General features: G+C 43.0%; 1 protein-coding gene across 2 annotated transcripts in view; it reads left to right on the forward strand.

The window, feature by feature from the left end:
• RNF125 (ring finger protein 125) overlaps positions 1–20,957 on the forward strand; it is a 48,865-nt gene that overhangs the window by 13,645 nt on the left and 14,263 nt on the right. For both annotated transcript variants that reach the window (XM_003914281.4, XM_009192572.3), the window contains exons 2-4: positions 5,949–6,102; positions 9,599–9,693; positions 13,087–13,177. In XM_003914281.4, coding sequence (XP_003914330.1) covers positions 5,949–6,102; positions 9,599–9,693; positions 13,087–13,177 — 340 coding nt within the window. The remainder of the gene's footprint in view (positions 1–5,948; positions 6,103–9,598; positions 9,694–13,086; positions 13,178–20,957) is intronic.

Below are 20,957 nucleotides of genomic sequence, written 5' to 3' on the forward strand. Positions count from 1 at the left end.
GCACTGGCATACAACTCAAATTGTGGGGGGTGTGGGGGAGAAAAGAAAAAGGGAAAATGCTAGTTGACAAAAAACAATGTTATCTGCTTGCCTCTAAATAATGTAAGCAGATACTTCATGTCAGAACCATAGGTGTTGTATTAGAAATGTTAACTATGAGTTGAGCATTTGAGCCATTTGTCATAAATTTCATTCATAGACTACACTTTGAGAACCAATTCTTAGAGACTCAGAGACATGCAAGGTCAGATTGTACCTTAGAACTTATAATCAGCTGAGATAGAAAGAAGTAAAATATGTATTGCAGAGGACTTAGATTTCTTGATCTTAAAATATTGCTCTTTCCAACTGGGGTAGCTATGGTGGTGGAATAAAAGATTACCAAAATTTGGATCAGAAAACCCCAGCCTAAGACCAACCAAGTTCAGGCACTTTCTTTTCTTTTCCTTCCTTTTCCTTCCTTTTCCTTCCTTTTCCTTCCTTTTCCTTCCTCTTCCTTTCTTCCTTTCTTCCTTTCCTTCTTTCCTTCTTTCCTTCTTTCTTTCTTTTCTTTCTTTTCTTTTTTTTGAGAGATAGAGTCTTGCTGTTGCCCAGGCTGGAGTGCAGTGGCGCGATCTCGGCTCACTGCAACCTCTGCCTCCCGGGTTCTAGTGATTCTCCTGCCTCAACTTCCCAAGTAGCTGGGACTACAGGCATGCACCACCACACCCAGCTAAATTTTGTATTTTGTTTTGTTTTGTATTTTTTTGAGATGGAGTCTTCCTCTGTCACCCAGGTTGGAGTGCAGTGGCACGATCTCGGCTCACTCCAACCTCCGCCTCCTGGGTTCAAGTGGTTCTCCCACCTCAGTCTCCCGAGTAGCTGGAATTACAGGCATGTGCCGCCACACCTGGCTAATTTTTTGTATTTTTAGTAGAGATGGAGTCTCACCATGTTGGCCAGGCTGATCTCAAACTCCTGACCCCAAGCGATCCACCCGCCTCAGCCTCCCAAAGTGTTGGGTTTACAGGCTGAAGCCACTGTGCCTGGCTGCATTTTTTTTTTTTTTTTTTCAGTAGAGACAGGGTTTCACTCTGTTGGCCAGGCTGGTCTCGAACCCCAGGTGATCCATCCACCTCCCAAAGTGCTGGGATTACAGGCGTGAGCCACCATGCCCAGCCAAGCTCAAGCACTTTCTATTTTTGTGATTTTTTTCCCCCCAAGCCAAACTTTATCCAGCTTTGTTAAAGATACTTTCCATAAACAGTCACAGTATTTCCGGCAGAACATGGGCAGACAGTCCTTAACAGTATACAACAGCTTTCAAACTCCCTTTTTCAGTGGACTACCAAAAAACATAAAGCCTCTTTAAAACGCAGTGGAGGGCCGGGCTTGGTGGCTCACGCCTGTATAATCCCAGCTACTTGGGAGGCTGAGGCAGGACAATCACTGGAACCTGGGAGGCAGAAGTTGCAGTGAGCCGAGATTGCGCCATTGCAGCCTAGGTGACAGAGCAAGACATCTGACAAAACAAACAAACAAACAAACAAAAAACCCAATGGAGTATTCATTTCATGCTCTGAACAAGAAAGTTTAGGGCGAGGAGTGACATTTCACATTTAGCATGTTGTTCAACATGAGCCGAGCCTGACCTTCAGGGAGTGAAATGAGAATGGCAGAATTTGTCTGAAGATACACAGTATAGAGATGGAACCACTGCTCTTTTGAGGAGCCCCATCTCAGGGCTATCACTGGAAAGTCCAGATTGCCTGACACGCTGCTAACCAATGACTGGGGTTCAGGCCCCAACAGGTGTCTGGGTTTAACGGAGTTAAGTTTATGCTGAAGATGGAAAGGGAGAAGAGGACATAAAAACAAATTCGTTTTTCCGTACCACAAGGCTCTTGTGCCAAGCTGTCTATGTTTGTCAAAGTCAGGGAATCCCTCCTCCTGGGAGCCAAGAGGAAGCCTCTCAAAATTAGAAGGGAACACCAGCCTGGCCAACATGGTGAAACCCCTCCTCTACTACTAAAAATACAAAAATTTGCCAAGCATGGTGGTGCACACCTGTAATCCCAGCTACTTGGGAGGCTGAGGCAGGAGAATTGTTTGAACTCGGGAGGTGGAGGTTGCAGTGAGCCGAGATCATGCCATTGCACTCCAGCCTGGGCAACAAAGCAAGACTCCAACCCCCCCCCCCAAAAAAAAAAAGGTCTGGGTGCAGTGGCTCATGCCTGTAATCCCAGCACTTTGGGAGGCCGCACTCAGGTGAGGTGTGCAGATCAGCTGAGGTCGGGAGTTCAAGACCAGCCTGACCAACATGGAGAAAACCCGTCTCTACTAAAAATACAAAATTAACTGGGGGTGGTGGCGCATGCCTGTAATCCCAGCTACTCAAGAGGCTGAAGCAGGAGAATCGTTTGAACCTGGGAGGTGGAGGTTGCAGTGAGCAGAGATCTTGCCATTGCACTCCAGCCTGGGCAACAAGAGTGAAATTCTGTCTCAAACAAACAAACAAACAAAACAAACAAAAAACTAGAAGGGAAAAGTGTTTTCCCCACATCAATCCAGCTTCAAGACGTTCTATTAGTGACACTGACAGATATCCCGTCCCCAGAAAACAAAAATGAAGTGCACTGTGTGCTAACAACGTACCTTAAAATAAAGAAAGAAAGAAAAAAGAAAACCAAATTCTGCATTTTTGTAAAACTTGATAAAAATAGTATTTCAAACTGTACAGTCATCACAAGTACATAGTTATCACGAATGCACAGACTTCACCTGGCACCTTCAGCACCTTGGCTTCCTGTGCCTGGTCTGTTTAGGCATCTGCATTCTCTGCAGGGTTATTCCCCTCCTTGCCAGCATCAGTTCTTCCCTTTATCTCTGGGTACTTTCTCTCCCTTCTTTGCAAGGGCCTCCTTAGACTTGGCTTTGGAGAAGCAGGTTTAACAGACAACCTTGTGGGTCTTCTCTGGTTCGTCCTTCACCTTGGCGTTATCTCCTTAGCATCCTGCTCAGTCTTTCTCTTGAGCAGGGCGGCAGCTGCAGTGGGACATAAACCCTGGGTAAGGGATGCAACAGCATATGGGTTGGTCTGAAGGTGGTTCTTGCTTCTTCTTCACACTGCTCTTTTAGGTGATCTTGCAGAAGCAACTTACCCTATATGTGCCTCGGTTTCCTTATCTATAAGTGGAAATAATGATCTTTCTTGGGAGTTTATTAAGGTTAAGTGAATTAAGGTATATGGAAGTGTTTTCACAAAGTTTTGTAGAGAGCCAGTGTATCAAGCTTGAAATCAGACATAAAAAATTACTGGCCGGGCACAGTGACTCACGCCTGTAATCCCGGCATTTTGGGAGGCCGAGGCGGGGGGACAGATCATTTGAGGTCAGGAGTTCGAGACCAGCCTGGCCAACATGGCAAAACCCCGTCTCTACTGGAAGTAAAAAAAAAAAATTATCTAGGCATGGTGGTGCACACATGCAATCCCAGCTACTCGGGAGGCTGAGGCAGGAGAATTGGTTGAACCTGGGAGATGGAGATTGCAGTGAGCTGAGAATGCACCTGGGCAACAGAGTGAAACTCCGTCTCAAAAAAAAAAAAAATTACCAAAAAATAACAAAAATAGCTAGAAGGAAAGGGTAGGAACCAAGGCAGATACGGAGTTCTACGTAAACGGAGAAAAATTCCATCTAGTTGCTACTGAATCAGTCATTATGTCACTGTGTGCAGTGTTCAACTTCCAGAGACATGGTCTGTACATGATTTGGCTTGCCAGGTGCTCGCACCGTCAGCAGGAGTTGGCAGGCACCTTGACTGAGGTCCCACTGAGTCTATATGTAATATAAGAGGTATTGTTCCTGCAGAGCAAGAGCAGGATGCTATTGCAAGAAAAAGGAGGAATGGATGCTGGACAGGTATAAACAAGTAGATGTCTCAATCACCGCACGACTGAGCATCCTCTGTGTGCTTGTAGTAATTTGAAAACAGATGCAGAAGAGAATATTGTTATGAATCAGTCATGATCCAAGCCAAATTGAAACATAGTAAGAAGGAAAAAAATAAAGAGGGAAAAAATAAGTAATGACTAATATAATTAGGAGTTAAAGAGGAAAAAAAGAAGAAGAATGGTTTGGAAAATAGCTGTGCCTGCTCATCACTGAAGTTTATCATCTGCAAGTATTTAAATACTATTCAGATGCCCATTAACAACAGAATGGTAAATAAATTTGGGTGTATTCATACCATAGACTTCACAAAATCAGAATGGACAGTCTCAACTATGTACAACAATATGGGTGAATCTTTTGACCATAATATTGAGCTAAAGACGACCAAGAATACATACCAGAGGGTTCCATTTACAGGAAGTACAGAAACAGGCAAAACTGATCTTTGTTATTAGAAGTCAGTGATTACCACCACCAAAGACAGTAAGCAGGGGTGAGAAAGCTGTGGTCTATAGGCTGGTACAATGTTTGATAAGTATAATTTTTATATGTTAAAATACATTTTAAAAAGTCAATGATTACTTTGGAGGGGTTAGAATTGTGTCTGGAGGCCGAGCACAGTGGCTCACACCTGTAATCCCAGCACTTTGGGAGCCTGAGGCAGGTGGATCACCTGAGGTCAGGAGTTCGAGACCGGCCTGACCAACATGGTGAAACCCTGTCTCTACTAAAAATACAAAAAATTGGCCAGTCATGGTGGTGGGTGTCTGTAATCCCAGCTACTCAGGAGGCTGAGGCAGGAGAATTGCTTGAACCTGGGAGGTGGAGGTTGCAGTGAGCTGAGATCGCACCATTGCACTCCAGCCTGGGTGACAAGAGCAAGACTCCGTCTCAAAAAAAAAAGAGAAGGAAACAAGAGGGGAAATTTTAGGGGCTGGCCATGCTGTTTTTGTTATAGGTACTGGTTATATAGATGTGTTCAATTTTGAAATTTCATTCAACTATATGCTTATGATATAAGAACTTTCCAGTATGTATAGTATACTTTAAATTAAAAAAGCCTACCTTTTGACATGTATTAATACTCCCAAATAGATATTATGCGCTGAGTAGTTTAAGAAGTATGAGGTTCATGCTGATGTGTATAAATACCTAAATGCTCATTTTTATTTCTGTGTTCATGGAGCCTTCAACAACTCCTATAAATAGGTGAGAATTTTCTGGAAATGTTGATTATGTTAAGATTTCATAATGAGCACCTTTAAATAAACCAGAGAACGTATTTCTTGACTTGGAAGACATTCCTAATAGTGGTCATCTTAATTAGCGAATTTTCTATATCTGGGGATGTCTTTAAAATTATTTTATGCTGGGTGTGGTGCTTGCATCTGTAGTCCCAGCCATTGGGGAGGTTAAGCGGGGAAGATCTCTTGAGCCCAAGAGTTTGAATCCAGCCTAAGAAACCTAGCGAGACCCTGGCTCTCGAAAGAGGGAAAAAGAGAGGTGGGCAGAGAGAGAGGGAGAGAAAGAGAGAGAAGGAAGGAAGGGAGGGAGGAATGGAGGGAGGGAGGGAAGGAAAAAATGGTTTTATAGGGAATTATAATGTGTCTGGTATTTTTACTTCCTTGACTTCCTGCTATTTTCTTATGTGACACAGAAAACCCCACAGAAGAAAGACATATTTTCTCAAGAAATTTGAGGTAAAATCTAATGTAGACATTCTTTAAATTATCGTTTAAACTTAGCCTATAGGAAAGCTATTTCACCCACTTTGAATTCTTACTTTTCTTGAAATGCGTGAAAGTGCATATGGTAAGAATGTGTGATTTCGAAGAAGTCTTGCTGGGAAGTTAAGCAATTCTCGGGATGTGTAGGGTGCAAGTGGACCTGTAATTTGGTAGTATGGCTCATGGGGTACAAGGTGTCATTAAATTACAGTTTACACAAATGAATACATGGTGGTGGCTCCTTACAGCTTTCAAGGAAAGTGATGTAGTTTTGGTTTGTTTGGGATAGATTCTGCCGTTCCTGTATTGCTACCAGTCTAAAGAACAACAAATGGACCTGTCCTTATTGCCGGGCATATCTTCCTTCAGAAGGAGTTCCAGCAACTGATGTAGCCAAAAGAATGAAATCAGAGTATAAGAACTGCGCTGAGTGTAACACCCTGGTATGTGACCCCACCTATGTTCATGGTTACCAGCTTAAGTCCCTGTGAAAGTTATTTCACCTCTGCTTCTGACCCCATGGTACTCACCTTTTCTTTTCTTGAGACGGGGTATTGCTCTTTCACCCAGGCTAGAGTGCAGTGGTGCGATCTCGGCTTACTGCAACCTCCGCCTCTCGGGTTCAAGCGATTCTCCTGCCTTAGCCTCTGGAGTAGCTGGGACTGCAGGCACGTGCCACCACACCTGGCTAATTTTTTGTATTTTTAGTAGAGAGACAGTTTCACGATGTTAGCCAGGATGGTCTCGATCTCCTGACCTCGTGATCCGCCTGCCTCGGCCTCCCAAAGTGCTGGTGAGCTGTGAGGCCAGCTGGACTTCCTGGGTCACATGAGGACTTGGGGAACTTTCCTGTCTTACAAGAGGATTGTCAAACAATTAGCGCTCCATAAAACGCACCAATCACTGCTCTATGAAACGCACCGATTACTGCTCTATGAAATGCACCAGTCAGCACTCTGTAAAACGCACCAATCAGCAGGATTCTAAAAGTAGCCAATCGCAGGTTGGATTGAAAAAAGGGGACAATAAGAGAATAAAGCCGGCCACCCCAGCTAGCAGTGGCATCCCGCTCAGGTCCCCTTCCAGGCTGTGGGAACTTTGTCCTTTTGCTCTTCACAAGAAACCTTGCTACCGCTCACTCTGGGTCCATGTCTTTTTTTTTTTTTTTTTTTTGAGACGGAGTCTTGCCTTGTTACCCAGGCTGGAGTGCAGTGGCGCAATCTCGGCTCACTGCAAGCTCCACCTCCCAGGTTCAAGTGTTTCTCATGCCTCAGCGTCTGGAGTAGCTGGGACCACAGGCATGTGCCACAATGCCCGGCTAATTTTTTGTCTTTTTAGTAGAGACAGGGTTTTGCTATGTTGGCCAGGCTGGTCTCAAACTCCTGGCTTCAAGTGAGCTGCCCACCTCGGCCTCCAAAGTGCTGGAATTACAGGCGTGAGCCATCTCACCTAGCCTCCAATTTTATATATATATATATATATATCATCTGCAAAAAACCCTGAACTCCTGCCATCACCCCTAATTTGTCAAACAAATGCTTTCATTGACCACCTCCATTTTCCCTTCTTTCCATTACTCCAGTGATCCTCTATGATGTGTCCTTCAGTTCTACTACTCTATTGCAGGCCATCAATGAATAGCTTTATTATCAAACCCAGTGACATATTTCCACCTGTATTAATCTGAACTTTGCCGTATTTGTCTCTATCAAGCACACCTTGCCTGTGGCAGTTTTCAGCTTGGGTACTATATCAGCCTCTCCAGATCATGTGAGGTCTTGAAGGTTATGTAGAAGATTCTAGATTTTTATCTTAAATGCAATAGTAAGCCAGAGAAAGAGAGCAAATTTTGGAGTGCCAAGATTGGGCTTATATCTTTATTTTTATTTTTATTTGAGACAGAGTCTTACTCTGTTGCCCAGGCTGGCATGCAGTGGTGCGATCTCAGCTCACTGCAACCTCCGCCTCCTGGGTTCAAGCGACTCTCGTGCCTCAGCCTCCCGAATAGCTGGGATTATGGGGACCCGACACCACGCCCGGCTAATTTTTGTATTTTAGTAGAGATGGAGTTTCACCGTGTTGGCCAGGCCGGTCTTGAACTTCTGACCACAGGTGATCTGTCCACCTCAGCCCCCCAAAGTGCTAGGATTACAAGCATGAGCCACTGCGCCCAGCCTTGAGATACTTCTTATATTCTGTCTTTTCCTTTCTGTGTTATCCCTCTTTTTAGGAATGCTCCCCATTCCTTCTACGCACATTTTGCCCTCTCCCATTTTGCACTCTCTGTGTTCTTCAGAGTCCTGACCAGATTTCCATTGCTTGAGACCTGGCCTTAGTATTCCAGTTCCCTATATAAAACAATTTCTTTTTTTTTTTTTTTTTTTGAGACAGAGTCTTGCTCTGTCGTCCAGGTTGTAGTGCAGTGGCACCATCTCAGCTCACTGCAACCTCCACCTCCCAGATTCAGGCAATTCTCCTGTCTCAGCTTCCCAAGTAGCTGGGACTACCGGTGCATACCACCCCACCCAGCTAATTTAACAGAGAGGGGCTTCCATCAGGCTGGTCTCAAACTCCTGACCTCAGATAATCCACCCACTTCAGCCTCCCAAAGTGCTGGGATTGCAGGCGTGATCCACCATGCCCAGCACCTATATCAGACAATTTCTTATCTACTTGTCTACACATCCTTTTTCCTCTATTAGATTATAAGCACCATTAGAATAGGCACAATGAATTACATTTCTTCTGCCATTTTTTATAACGTCTCAGATAATTTTGTGTCTAGACTATGAATTGATCAATTCATTTGTCAGTAGTCCACAGCTTGTTAATTTTCATGACTAATGCATATCTTTGTTGAACAAAGAATACAAATAGAAATTTTTACTAGCAACAGTCATGAAGACATGACAGAGTGCTAGTGTGCAAAGTTGGATGTTACAGATTGTAAAATACATCTGTTTAAGACAGCTTATGCAGATCAATCCTAGTTTTTATCTCTTTTAGGTGGATATTTGTAAAGCCAGGGTTTTGTTCTTACTTTTCCACTGGCTTTTATTTTTGCCCTTTGTTAAACAATTATAACTGTTTCCTTGATATGGCAATTTCATGTTTGAGGTTTAACTTCCGTAGCTTGGGCAAAATGAAGCAGAGTGGGTCGGCCACCTTACCACAGCTGTACAGAGCTTCCTTTAGCACAAGATCTTATCAGAGTTTCTAATGAAACATTTAATAGGGTGTGTTATGTTAGCAACAGATCCCTCATGGTTAGGATCTCTGAATGTATATGTGAAAGAACAAGGGCTCTTTATTCTGCATTGATAAAAATGAACTGCAAGAGCTGTCTTTCATGTTTGCTCTTAATGGGACCGTTAAGTATACGGTGTATTGTGAATTCATGTAATACTGTTGGGGGTGTTATAAAACCATGGTATTGATATCTTTCCCTAAGGCACAGTGTTTCATTTAGCTTACTATGGGCACCTCTAAAATTTATCCATTTATTCTTCTTATCTCTCCATTTCTTTTTTCTGTCTCTTTTTCTATCTTAGATTGTTTTTCTTTTCTCTCTCTCTCGTGCTCTTTTTCTTCACCCTTTTTTCCCCCTTCCTTCTTTCTAAAACCTGTTTATGTAATGGCATGCAAAAGAAGTAAATTTGAGTTGCTACACATCTATCTACTCTAAAAAATGTATATGCTTTTTAGAAGAACCAAATTCAAGAACTTAATAGTTGGGTCTTCTAAGTGTTGGAGAATTTGAAAAATAGTAGTATTCCTGATAATGCCTTAATTTTTGGTGGTACTGGTGTTATGAATGCATCTATTTAGTCAATTGATCCCACAGTATGACCTTATTTGAAAGTTAAAAGGCTGGATCGCATAAGCTTTCATTGAGCCCTTTTTTAACAGTGAGTTCATTTTGAATTTGTTTTTATGTAGGTTTGCCTCAGTGAAATGAGGGCACATATTCGGACTTGTCAGAAGTACATAGATAAGTATGGACCACTACAAGAACTTGAGGAGACAGCAGCGAGGTTTGTTCCATACAATATAGTTTAATGCTATAATTGATAACGTTTATAAAGAATTTAATGGGCTGGAAACTTTAACATTCTTATGAAAATATTTATGTATTTATGTTTACGTTCTCAACTATAATACCTGGTACTGGTAATCATTTGTTGACAGCAATCATTGTTAAAGAATTTTGCTCTCTCTACTTTAAAAATTTCCAGGGGCAACCAACCACAGACTGGAGAGATTGGGGCAACTTCCTCAAACAAGTTTGTGTTAACGCAGATCCAAAAATAGAATGCAGAACTGTTACATTTCTGCTAGGCTTTGTTTTCCAATAGATGATTCCTGAAGTAGATCGTGGTTGGGATTATCCATCTTCTGTCACCACTGCTCATTTCACCAGCTCGTTCCTTATCATTTTGCTTGTTTCTCTTTAGAATATAGACAGCAGCGTCTCAGTATACAAGAGAACAGGCTGGGCAGGCATCCTGAATCCTTTGCCTTTTTGATGGGTAATCTGGTATGGGGATAGGGGGAGGAGGGAGGTAGCTGGTAGATGTAATGGAGGATATTGATAATATTTTATTCTTTAAAAAAAAAGAGAGAAAGAAACATTCATGGGGTGTAGTGGCTCACACCTGCAATCCCAGCACTTTGGGAGGGTGAGACGGGCAGATCACTTGAGGTCAGGAGTTCGAGACCAGCCTGGGCAACATGGCAAAACCCCGTCTCTAGTAAAACACAAAAATTAGCTGGGCATGGTGGTGCACACCTATAATCCCAGCTATTCTGGAGGCTTAGGTACAAGAATCACTTGAACCTGGGAGGCAGAGGTTGCAGTGAGCTGAGATCTGGCCACTGCACTCCAGCCTGGGTGACAGAGCAAGACTCTGTTAAAAAAAGAAAGAAAGAAAGAAAGAAAGAAAGAAAGAAACACATCTAGGTTATTATTTTCCTGATGAGAAAGGAAATTTAGCTGCATCAAAGTAATTATAAAGTTTATAATCTGCTCCTACTAACCAAATAAAGTGATTTGTGCTCTCTAGCAAAGGCTGATGGCTTTCCAGACATTAATCTGTCTATGGATTCATGTATCCAATATTGGTATTCTGTATAGTTTCTCTCTCCCAGAGAAAAATGTTAGTTCTGCTCATTTTTAGAAAATATACTCAATAGAGCTTACATTTCAAAATTAAAAGTCTAAACAATCACTTCATTCCTTTTGTTTTACTAGAGATTGCCTTGCAAAAGCACCTGTTATTATAGGATTAGCTTTATACCCTGACATTATAAATTTCAAATGAGTATTTTAGCTATAAACAGAGTATGGATCCTGTTAGATTGACCACAATGACCAATAGGAAGGAAGCATTACAAACAGGTTGAGAAAGTGTGGGTTTGATTGCAAGGTTGACGGCTTTTATGAAAATTTAAAAATATATGAAAGCTAATTTGAATCCCAATTATTTTACTGGTTAGAATTAAATAGTAAAGAATTAAAATAATAGAAAATGGGGAGGGTGGTTGATTATTTTACAAGATAAATTAATATTTGGATTTATGATAAAAAATCTTTGCTTTACAGAAGAATTTACCACATAATTCAAATTGTAAAAATTCTTACACATAGAGTTTGTCTAGAGTACAAGTTTTGGGGCACAGGAAGTTACGTCTGTAACAGAAAGTGAGCCAACAACTCCAAGACTCCATATTGTCCCTAAGAACTTAAGGCAGTATTATCCAATAGAAATATAATGATTTTTTTTTTTCTTTTTCTTCTCTTTTTTTTTTTTTTTGAGATGGACTCTTGCTCTGTTTCCCAGGCTGGAGTGCAGAAGCGCGATCTCAGCTCACTGCAACCTCTGCCGCCCGAGTTCAAGCGATTCTCCTGCCTCAGCCTCCCGAGTAGCTGGGATCACAGGCATGTGCTACCACGCCCGGCTAATTTTTGTGTTTTTAGTAGAGACGGTGTTTCAGCATCTTGGCCAGGCTGGTCTTGAACTCCTGACCTCGTGATCCATCTGTCTCGGCCTCCCAAAGTGCTGGGATTACAGCTGTGAGCCACCGCTCCCAGCCTAGAAATATAATGTTAATCACATGTAATTCAAAATTTTCTAGTTGCAACATTTAAACAAATAAGAAGATAAAGTTTAAATTACCTTTCAATATATTTTATCTAACCTAATGTTGCCAAAATATCATTTGAACATGTAATCAGTACAAAAATTATCAAGATATTTCACATTCTTTTTTCTTTTTACATTAAGCCGTCAAAATTCAGTGTGTATCTTATACATCCAGCAAATCTGAATTTTTTTTTTTTTTTTTGAGATAGAGTTTCACGCTTGTTGCCCAGGCTGGAGTGCAATGGTGCGATCCCGGTTCACTGCACTTCTCTTTGGAAGATAAGTGCAATCTGAGCATGCATTAACTGAGAAATTGAGGATTGCAGCACCCAGTTGTCCTTGAATTACCTTTTTCTTCCTCCCTTTCCGAATTCACATAACATTTAGATGGGGTGTTATTTGTTTTCCACCTTCACTAGCATATAACTACACGCGTCAGCCTATGTTGTTAGTTTCCAGTGAAGAATGAAAAATGGCCTGCAGTCTGGGCGAGGTGGCTCACACCTATAATCTCAGCACTTTGGGAGGTCAAGGAGGGTGGATTGCTGGAGCTCAGGAGTTTGAGACCAGCTTGGGCAACATGGTGAAACTCCCACCTCTATTGAAAATACAAAAAATTAGCATAGTGGCACGTTCCTGTGGTCTGAGCTACTTGGGAGGCTGAGACAGAAGGATCATTTGAGCCCAGGAAGTGGAAGTTACAGGTGAGCCGAGATTGCACCACTGCACTCCAGCCTGGGTGACACAGTGAGACTCCCTCTCAAAAAGAAAAAAAAAAAAGAAAGAAAGAAAAAGAAAAGTGACCTGCAGCTACCTTGTTAAATCCTTATGTACACTTAGGAATATTGTCCCTTATCTGTGCTGTCCAAGATGTGTCCACTGGGCACTTGAAATGTGGCTAGTCCAAATTCAGATATGTGGCCAGGTGTGGTGGCTCACACCTGTAATCCACCCAGCACTTTGGGAGGCCGAGGCGGGTGAATCACCTTAAGTCAGGAGTTTGAGACCAGCCTGGCCAACATGGTGAAACCCCATCTCTACTAAAAATACAAAGATTAGCTTGGTGTGGTGGTGGGGGCCTGTAATCCCTGCTACTTGGGAGGCTGAGGCAGGAGGACCCCTTGAACCTAGGAGGTGGGGAGGTTGCATTGAGCTGAGATCATGCCACTGCACTACAACCTGGGCCACAGAGCAAGACTCTTGTCTCAAAAAAAAAGAAAAAAAAGTGACTACTATCTAGTTGCCAACCATTTTAGTAATATTTGTATTCTGTGTTATTTCCAGGTGTGTATGTCCCTTTTGTCAAAGGGAACTAGATGAAGACAGCTTGCTGGATCACTGTATTACTCATCATAGATCAGAAAGGAGGCCTGTGGTAAGGATTTTTGTTATACGTATTACAGCAGTGTCTGAATTTAGGACACATTAGAAAAGCCATTTAATAGATTTCTACTTATAGATATATTATAAAGGATGATGATTTATGTTAAGGTTATGGTAACTCTGTGACTATTCATGATATGTGAAAGTGTTGCGTTGAAACTGATAAGAATGACTAATGTGTGATCACTCATTTATGAAATTATACATTATCTCTAACAGGTAATCATGGGCATAATCAACTAAAATGATCCAAAATGCACAATTAAGATCTAAGTTTAGCGGGCCAGGTGCGGTGGCTCAAGCCTGTAATCCCAGCACTTTGGGAGGCCGAGATGGGCGGATCACGAGGTCAGGAGATCGAGACCATCCTGGCTAACATGGTGAAACCCCGTCTCCACTAAAAAATACAAAAAACTAGCCGGGCGAGGTGGCGGGCGCCTGTAGTCCCAGCTACTCCGGAGGCTGAGGCAGGAGAATGGCGTGAACCCAGGAGGCGGAGCTTGCAGTGAGCTGAGATCCGGCCACTGCACTCCAGCCTGGGCGACAGAGCGAGACTCTGTCTCAAAACAAAAAAACAAAAAAAACAAAAAATAAAAAACAAACAAACAAAAAAAGATCTAAGTTTACCAGCTAGGCCAATATGGTGAAACCCCATCTCTAGTAAAAATACAAAAATTAGCTGGGTGCATTGGCAGGCACGTGTAATCCCAGCTACTAGAGAGGCTGAGGTCTCAATCTTCTAACCTCGTGATCCGTCCACCTCGGCCTCCCAAAGTGCTGGGATTACAGGCATGAGCCACCACTCCTGGCCTGGATTGTTACCAATTTTTAGAATTTGAGTTCCTATTCTTGTACATTTAAACTTTTCCTTATATTGGAATTTTTCTAAGAGGAAATTCTTTACGTTATTGTTTCTGCAATTAATAATGCAGACTTTTTAAAAGCCCTTGAAATGTACTTTTAAAGTGCTTTCCAAAAAGTCTGAGTCAATTTATATTTGTGTCAGCAATCTATGAGTAAACCACTTTGACCTTAATGGGCTATAATTAGGAACATTTATTTTTAATTTACCCTGGCTCAACAAATATAAAATGATACTTTGAAGATTATTTTATGTAGTATGTATTTTTATGTAATATATACACAAATGGGTGTGTGTTGTTTTCTTATATAACTTTTTAGAGGTTTTTCAGTTTTAGGGTTTTTTCCATAAAATACTTTCAGAAAGTGGATGAGATTGAAACATAAGTATATTAGGTAGGTAGATAGATAATAGATAGGAAGATAATAGAGAATAAAGAGAGAGATACATACAGCCGGGCACAGTGGCTCACATCTGTAATCCAGCACTTTGGGAGGCCAATGTGGGCAGATTACTTGAGACCAGGAGTTCAAGACCACTTGGCTAACTTGGTGAAACCCCATCTCTACTACTAAAAATACAAAAATTAGCAAGGCATGGTGGCATGCACCTTCAGTCCCAGCTATTCGGGAGGCTGAGGTGGGAGGATTGCTTGAGCCCAGGGAGACGGAGGTTGCAGTGAACTGAAATCGTGCCACTGCACTCCAGCCTGGGTGACAAAACAAGAACCTATCTGAGGCCAGGCGCAGTGGCTCATGCCTGTAATCCCAGCACTTTGGGAGGCTGAGGCGGGTGGATCACCTGAGGTCAGGAGTTTGACACCAGCCTGACCAACATGGTGAAACCCTGTCTCTATTAAAAATATGTTTTAAAAAATTAGCTGGGTGTGGTGGGTGGCACCTATAATCCCAGCTTCTTGGGAGACTGAGGAGAATCACTTGAACCTGGGAGGCAGAGGCTGCAGTGAGCTGAGATCACGCCATTGCACTCCAGCCTGGGCAACAAAAGTGAAACTCTGTCTCAAAAAGAAAAAAAAAAAACAAAACCTGTCTCAAAAGAAAAATAGAGACAGAGAAAATCCTCACAGCAATCCTGTGAGATAGGCTTGATGACTATCCCCATTTTAAAAATGATAAACTGAGGCTCAGAGAGGTTAAGTCAATCATACAAGGTCACACAGCTGGTAAGTAACAAAGACAGAATTTGAATACAGTAATCTAGCTCCAGGGCTGCGTGGGAAACCCCTGTGGTCTATAGCAAGTTTAAGAGAAAAGCATGCAGGGATATTTGTTATTGATCTTAATGGCCTAGGGAGTTGACAATTGGAATGGCTAGGTAGGAACTTGTTAGATGTGGAGGGAGCAGAGGAGATGGTCATGGGCTTTTCCTGCTGAAGTTGCTCTGTAGGAGGAACTGGGCTAGGGAGTTGTTTCACAATAGGTCCCTGGGGAGCTAGAGGAAGTTAGAAGAAAGCATAAGGATGGAATGATAGTGACTACTATCATGGAGTTTACTGAGTTCTAAGTACTTTCTTGTCTCCTAGCAACTCGATGAAGAAGGTTGAACCCTGACCGTTAGTACCCAGGGTGCTGCTTTGGCTGGAAGAATGCCAGGCCGTCTGGACTGTGGTCCTAGGCTGCATCTAAGCAGCAATCTGGGGCAGGCCACAGATTGGCCACAGATTGGTCAGTTCTGTGGTACTGTGTCCCTGCTCCAGCAGAAATCCAGTCCACGTGCTGCTCAGTTTGGCCCCAATTGAAGGTGGCCCATGAAACTAGGTCCTCCCTGATTTTACAGGTCTTCAGGGTCATTGAAGATAGCTAACCTAAGCAGGGAAACAAACTAGGAATGGTGGGATCAGATTGCCTATGGGATTTTGTAGTTAAATCCTAGGCTTTAAAGGGGATAGGCTTGGTTCTAATCCCAGGAAGTCTATTAAATTCTCTCTGCACTGTTTCGTCATTTGTAAAATGGAGATGGTGATGACATTCATACCTTTTTCACAGGTAGTACATCAATCAGGCATATAATAAAGTAAGCACTGTCACCTGGCGATCACTCCATTAATAGAAGAGGGTGGTGGTGATAGTGGAGGTTCACCATGCTTTTCAATTCTATAAAATTGGGCCTAGAGAAGATTTCTTAGAGGAAGTGATGTCCTCTCACAGTTAGAGAACCCACATGGGGTGATGGTGTGAGTTGGGGGGTGGCGGGGAGGAGGAGGATGGGGAAGTGAAGTGGTAAAATCTCACCACAAAGACCAGGATGCTGTCATGGCATTGAAGCAGGAGCAGACTGTTCAGAAATCCAAGGTTTTGTAATACCCTAGGGCTGTCTAGAGGTGGTAATTGGAACACAAGACCTTCAGGTGTCCTGTGTTAGTGTTTCACTCTTGAGCAGAAGCTCAAGAGCATGTCACTCTGAAGGATCTAGAGCCACTAGAAGTCATGATTTACCCCATAGTTAGGAAAAGGCAGGGGACAGATATGTGGTATAGCTGGGGTTCACATGCTTAGGAATCCCAATGGGGACATGTGGGTGAAAACACCCTGAGGGAAGTCCTGGGCAAGGAGGGCTGGGTCCCATGCTGATTCTGGATGGGTGTGGAAGTTAACCAGGAATTATTGCTTTAAAGGACTGGATTACACGTTTTGCAAGCAGATAAGATCAGTGACATTATCTGACCTACCTCACATAAGAGGTTTCCTGGCAGTTGGAGATTTCCTGGGTAAATGATTCTTCTGACTTCCAAAAATAATTAGGTAACTCAGAGATCAAACCACAAGATAAGCAATCTTTTCTTTCTGAGCTGTTCAAGAATGATAAAATGTATGTAAAAAACATCAGGGGATTTTGACTTTTCTTATATGCAGCCTTAAGAGCCAATAGCTCCTTTTTGTCAAGCAGTAATTATATTGTTATATTCTGCCATTTTTTAAAAATTGGAGACAGGGTCTTTCTCTATCACCCAGGTTGAACTGCAGTGGTGCAGTAGTAGCTCACTGTAACCTTAAACTGCTGGGCTCAAGTGATCCTTACCTCAGCCTCCTGGGTAGCTGGGACTACAGGTGTGCACCACCACAACTAGATAATTCTTTTTTTTTTTTTTTTTTTTTTTTTTTTTTTGGTAAAGATGAGATCTTGCTATGTTGCCCAGGCTGGTCTCAAATTCTTGGCTTCAATCTATCCTCCCACCTTGGCTTCTGAAAGCATTGAGGTTGCAGGCATGAGCCACTAAGCTCGGTCATTTTTTTTTTTTTTTTTTAATAATTCTATCTCTGGAATATTAGATTCAAAGGAAGCAGATGACACAAACAGCATGCTTTAGACTGTATTACGAGACCACTTTTTTTCTTTTTCCTTAAATGTAGATAACATTAATGAGACTACTTTTGAGAGAAATGTATTTTATTCTGTAAAGGGAAGATGTTTTAGCAAGAACCATGCTCTCCAGCTAGTCTCTCTGTCCAGAGTGCTTTTTTCTTTTTTTTTTGAAGAGACAGAGTTTCACCATCATGTTGCCCAGGCTGAGTCTCGAACTTGTGACATCAGGCAATCCCCCTGCCTCGGCCCCCCAAAGTGCTGGGATTATAGGCATGAGCCATGGCGCCAGGCCTCTAGGTGCTCTTTCTTTCACTGGCTGGCTCTTACTCATGCTTTGGAACTTAGCTTAAATTTTACTTCCTCCAGGAAGCCCTCCCTGACACTCAAATTAATTTCAGCTTTTGCTTTTCTCCCCTTTTCAGTATTTACCACAACTTATAATTACATATTCATTTCATGCCTGTCTCTCCCTCTAATTTATTAGGCTTGTGGAGTTATGGGACCTAAGTCCTTCGTTCAACACTGCATGCCCAGTTCTTGGCAGAGTGCCTAGAACATAGCAAGATGTACTGATGTGGAAAAAAGGTAGTAAAGAAAGACAGGCTGGGTGCGGTGGCTCACACCTGTAATCCCAGCACTTTGGGAGGCCAAGGCAGGTGGATCACCTGAGGTCAGGAGTTCGAGACTAGCCTGGCCAACATGGTGAAACCCCGTCTCTACTAAAAATGCAAAAATAAGCTGGGCATGTTGGCAGGAACCTGTAATCTCAGCTACTCAGGAGGCTGAGGAAGGAGAATTGCTTGAACCCAGGAAGCAGAGGTTGCAGTGAACCGAAATCACGCCATTGCACTCCAGCCTGGGCAACAACAGCAAGACTCTGTCTTAAAAAAAAAAAAAAAAAAAAAAGACATGATTCCATTCACCCTGATTCAAAGGTTCCAGTGAGTTCTATATTTTCTTTTCTTTTTTTTTTTTTTGAGACGGAGTCTTGCTCTGTCGCCAGGCTGGAGTGTGGTGGCACGATGTCACTACAACCTCCGACACCCTGGTTCAAACAATTCTCCTGCCTCAGCCTCCTGAGTAGCTGGAATTACAGGCATGTGCCACCGCACTCAGCTAATTTTTGCATTTTTAGTAGAGATGGGGTTTCACCATGTTGGTCAGGATGGTCTCTATCTCCCAACCTCGTGATCCGCCCGCCTCAGCCTCCCAAAGTGCTGGGATTACAGGTGTGAGCCACCGCGCCCAGCCTGAGTTCTATATTTTCTGCCTTACCCTGGGGGCTTATTCCTTAAGGAAGGGACAGGACTTTTGGTTTGAAGTGTAAACTGTGGTGACTACATACTGGGCTACCCCTCCCCATAGCAGTTAATTTCCCTGAGTACTTAGAATATCTGTGACTTGATGCGACAGTGGAGATCTATGTGGTAATAATTCTGAAAGGAAAAAAAAATTTCCAATAGATTTGCTTTCAGTGGCTGGGTGTGGTGGCTCATGCCTGTAATCCCAGGACTTTGGGAGGCTGAGGTGGGCGGATCACAAGGTCAGGAGTTCAAGACCAGCCTGGCCAATAGGGTGAAACCCTGTCTCTACTAAATATACAAAAATTAGCCGGGCGTGGTGGTACGTGCCTGTAGTCCCAGCTACTCAGTAGGCTGAGGCAGGAGAATCGCTTGAACCCAGGAGGTGGAGGTTGCAGTGAGTCGAGATTGTGCCACTGCACTCCAGCCTGGGTGACAGAGCGAGACTCCGTCTCAAAAAAAAAGAAAAAAAATTAGGTATGCAGCCTTGTACCTTGATTTTAATTACATAGTTGCCTGTGAATATTTTCAGTGCATGTTCCTTTTTTCTTCTTTGGGTATTGAATTGAGTAACCTCTAATTACCTCCTCAAATGGCACTTGTCATCACATGGAAAGTGTTCTATAATCAGCTGAGTTGCTGTGGAGGTTAATCTAAGCCACAGATAGAGCAGAGTGTCCATTATCATATATATATATATATATATATATATATTTTTTTTTTTTTTTTTTTTTTTTGAGACGGAGTCTTGCTCTGTCGCCCAGGCTGGAGTGCAGTGGCGCGATCCCGGCTCACTGCAAGTTCCCCCGCCTCCTGGGTTCACGCCATTCTCCTGCCTCAGCCTCCCTAGAAGCTGGGACTACAGGCACCCGCCACCTCGCCCGGCTAACTTTTTTTGTATTTTTAGTAGAGACGGGGTTTCACCGTGTTCGCCAGGATGGTCTTGATCTCCTGACCTCGTGATCCGCCCGCCTCGGCCTCCCAAAGTGCTGGGATTACAGGCTTGAGCCACCGCGCCCGGCCCATTATCATATATATTGCGAAGGATCGAATCCTTTGCATCTTGGGATGGCTGTAACATGAGTGCACTGTCTTCCAGCTCTTTTACACTTGTACTCCTAGAATTCATCTTCTGGTTTCAGGAGAACTTGATAGAACATGCTGTTCACTAAGGATCATTGATAGTAGATTGCATACATAGTACTTGGCAACTGAAAGCCCTCAAAGGTAAAATATGGTGTTCATGCCTCTATGCTATTAGAACCTAAGAAAAGGGTACCAGCAAAAAATTAAGTTCTGACACACCTATTTTCTATTAAATATTAAATCAGTCATGTACAGACTTTAGAAATGGAATTCAAGTTTTATAGTAGAAAATATATATCATTGGCTGGGCGTGGTGGCTCATGCCTGTAATCCCAGCCCTTTGGGAGGCGGAGGCAGGCGGATCACCTGAGGTCGGGAGTTCGAGACCAGCCTGACCAACATGGGGAAACCCCGTCTCTACTGAAAATACAAAATTAGCCGGGCATAGTGGTGCATACCTGTAATCCTAGCTACTCGGGAGGCTGAGGCAGGAGAATCGCTTGAACCTGGGAGGTGGAGGTTGTAGTGAGCCGAGATCATGCTATTGCACTGCAGCCTGCGCGACAAGAGTGAAACTCTGTCTCAAACAAAAAAAAAAAAAAGAAAGAAAATACTTATCATTCACAGTGAGGGCTGTCAGACCTGCACTGAGTATGGTATACTTTTAGGGATTCCCTATAACAATCCAAAATGGGGAAACACTGTCAAGATTGGGCGAACTCTCCAGACATGGCGGCTCACACCTGTAATCCCAGCACTTTGGGAGGCCAAGGCAGGCAGATCACTTGTGGTCAGGAGGTCAGGAGTTCGAGACCAGACTGGCCAATGTGGTGAAATCCCATCTGCAGAAAAAAATTTAAAAAGCTAGCCGGTTACATTGGAGTGCACCTGTAGGAGGCAGAAGGATTGCTTGAGCGCAGCAGGTAGAGGCTGCAGTGAGCTGAGATCCCGTCATTGCACTCCAGCCTGGTTGATGGGAGTAAAACACTATCTTTAAAAAAAAGAAAAATAGGAGAACTGGAAAGCCGACTACCCTGTTGGTTATGATCTGTCCGTAATATTGCCTTTATTCTTAATGGGATAAGGGAGGGGTGTCTTATTGAAAACCCTAGTAAGGACCAGTTCAAAAAGACTAGGGGGGAGACAGGATATTTGACTTCATGTATCCATGAAGCAGTATCAAATCCATTTCTGTGTCT

Source organism: Papio anubis, chromosome 19 (genome assembly GCF_008728515.1).
Source record: "Papio anubis isolate 15944 chromosome 19, Panubis1.0, whole genome shotgun sequence".
Taxonomy (NCBI): domain Eukaryota; kingdom Metazoa; phylum Chordata; class Mammalia; order Primates; family Cercopithecidae; genus Papio; species Papio anubis.